At 36.9% G+C, this 2,701-nt stretch overlaps 1 protein-coding gene across 1 annotated transcript; it reads right to left on the bottom strand.

The window, feature by feature from the left end:
- Positions 1–603: 603 nt before the first annotated feature.
- Positions 604–1,190, bottom strand: GGTG_13635 (hypothetical protein; the record flags this gene model as incomplete). The annotated part of the gene is made up of 3 exons (XM_009231552.1): positions 604–648; positions 782–1,029; positions 1,175–1,190. 3 exons carry the CDS (start codon positions 1,188–1,190, stop codon positions 604–606), a joined length of 309 nt encoding a protein of 102 aa, XP_009229816.1.
- Between the last annotated feature and the right edge of the window lie 1,511 nt (positions 1,191–2,701).

The following is a 2,701-nucleotide window of genomic DNA, read 5'->3' as shown; positions in this document are numbered from 1 at the left end:
CCTGCAATTTAACGGTCCTCCGGAGTAAAGTGCGCGGGGCAATTCGACGTTTTCGGGGCAATTCGGACGTTTTTTTGTAACATTTTTTCCCCAGCCCAAATTAGCTAAAAACCAATGTATCGCCGAAAAAGGTAATAGTTAGCCAAACTCCTGTAGGCACGGTACATAGCCAAAAAACCATCGTAATTTTAACCCCGCCAATTTAGGCCTTGCGCTTTTGGGTTTTCCAGCCAAATTTTACCGAAATGCTTAAAATCCGGTACGAAAAAAAGCGCAAAAAGGCCCGGGTTAATAAAGCCCGGGTCCTGATAGCCCTGGAAGTTTTCGATTAAAGCGGTTTTAAAACCTTCGCCGTTTGCGCGCGGCAGTACGGGATAAACCCTTGCTTATTGCAAAAGCGCTGGCAAAAAGGCGCCGGCAAAATAAAAAACGGCGAGCACAATAAAAAGCTAACAAAAACCAAAAATTTTGCATTGCTTGCGTGGGCTAATTGGAAGCAATTAATCGGTAAATTAATCCAAACGGTTTTGGGTACGGTTTGTTAGTAAATAAATTAACCTTTTTTAAAAAACGCCGTTACCGCAATTGCCGTCGCCCAAACCGTTAATTTAATCCTCCGCCGCCGGCTAACCTTTTTTTCGACGAACGCTAAAAAAAATAAGTTTAAACCTAGTTTTTGGCTTATAAAAAGTTGCTAAAACGGGTAAAAAAAAAGCCGCGAGCTATCGAAAAGCGCGCGGTACAAAATAAGCTAGTGCTAAAAAAATGGTTCGATTTTTACGCGCGGTACGTAAAAAAATATTAAATTAAGCCGGAAAATAAATAAAATTTTAATAAAATAAGCTTTCGGGTAAACGTATTTTAAAAAAGCTTTATTTAATGTTATACGGATATCGAAGCTTGGTTTTAAAGCGATCCGGATTACCGAAATATCGTTACGATTGTTAAAATTTGCTTGGCCGCCGGCGCAACGATCTTTTCGTTTATTATTATAGCCGGGATTTATATTAACGAAAAATACGTGCGTAACTTTTTAAATTTAAAAACGACTTTTATTATAAACGAAAACGGCTAAACCGACGATTTAATTGCGTTCGATTGGTTTAATTATTTTGTTAAGCAAACGACGCTTTCGTCGCCCAACGAATATCGCTTATTATTAATTAACAATTACGGATCCCATTTAACATTGCCGTTTTAAAAAAAGTGCGAAAAAAAAAAAATCGTAATTTTCCCTTTTTTTCCGCATACAACCCATAAATTATAGCTTTTTAACGTTGGTATTTTTTTAATTTTTAAAATTGCGCATTAGCGGGATTTCGCATGGCAAATTAAGTAAAGCGCGGTTAATTACGACCGCGCAAAGTTTTTCGACGGGCTTTACAATATGCGCCGGCGTGCTTTTAAAGTTAGCATTATTAAATTAACCTGGTTTAAATGCGGGCTTTAACTTTTCGATCCGAAAATTATACTTAATAATTTGGAAAATCCGCTTATTTCGGCTACGTTAAAAGCCGTAATTACCAAAAAAGTTGGCTATATTTTTAACGCAACCAAACAATTTCGCCGGATAAAACAACGAGGCCGGTTTTTTGCCTTTTTTTTTAACGAGGCTAACGAGGCCAACGAAATTTTGCGTTTGTTAAAAACGCCGTTGCTTATTTTGCTGGCCCGCGATTGGAAAAAAGCTACAATTTTAACGTTGGATTTATTAGCAATCCGCCCGTACGAAAACTAGCTTTAAAAGCGTTTGCAATCTTTTGCCGCAACGGGCAAGCCGATTTCGCCAACGGTAATTTACGTTGCTTCCAAAGTAAAAAAAGCTAACGAGGCGGCGATACTTGCAAGCGCGCGCGCAATCAAAAAGTTCCGGTAGCGGAAAAAAACGAATATTAATCGAAAAAAAAAAGTTCTTTTAATTAATTAATTATTAAAATAAGCCCAATTTTAGCGGGCGACGTACAATTGCAAACAATTAATAATAAAAAGCGCGCGCTTTGCCGGCCAACGTAAAAAGCGCCGGCGCTTTTGTAGCAAAAATATTAAAATGGAATTAACGATTTTTAAGCGGTGGTTAAAAAATTACAAACGAAAGGAAAATAAACGATTAAAGCAATTGCGGGTACGTTTTATTTTGCAAAAAGCACGGCGGAACGAAATTACCGCGTTGGTGCGCCCGTAAAAAATTTTCCTTTAAAACGAGGTCGATTTTATCCAAATATATTAGTAATAACGCCGGAATTGTAACGATCGGTTCCATACTTTCCGCGAAAAGGCTTTGCTTTTTGCCCGCGAACAATTTAGCAAACAAAAAAATAACGTTTTTTTTTTCCCAATTAGCAATTTACCGAAATACTTTTTTTTATACGCTTTAGCAAATAATTGCTAAAAACGAAAGTACGGTCCGAAAGGTTATGCAAAATTACTGGAAAGTAAAGTACGGCTTTAATTTTGCTTTAGCCGTTTTTTTCCAAGCAAATATATTGCGGAAAAGTACGAAATTTCGTTACCGGAAATTACGAATAACGAAAAAAAAGTAAATCCAAATTACAAACCGGTTATTAATTTAACCGGTACGGATTTGCTTTAAATAACTTTATTTTTTGCTTAATTTAATTTACGCCTTTTACTTTTAATTTTTTTGTGCACCGTGCAAAAAGTGGTGGGCGGCTTATTACCTTTTTCGGCGATACATTGGTTT

This window comes from Gaeumannomyces tritici (assembly GCF_000145635.1).
Source record: "Gaeumannomyces tritici R3-111a-1 unplaced genomic scaffold supercont2.24, whole genome shotgun sequence".
Taxonomy (NCBI): Eukaryota; Fungi; Ascomycota; class Sordariomycetes; order Magnaporthales; family Magnaporthaceae; genus Gaeumannomyces; species Gaeumannomyces tritici.
Note: the sequence above shows the minus strand (reverse complement) of the source record. Positions and strands in the feature narration are given on the sequence as shown.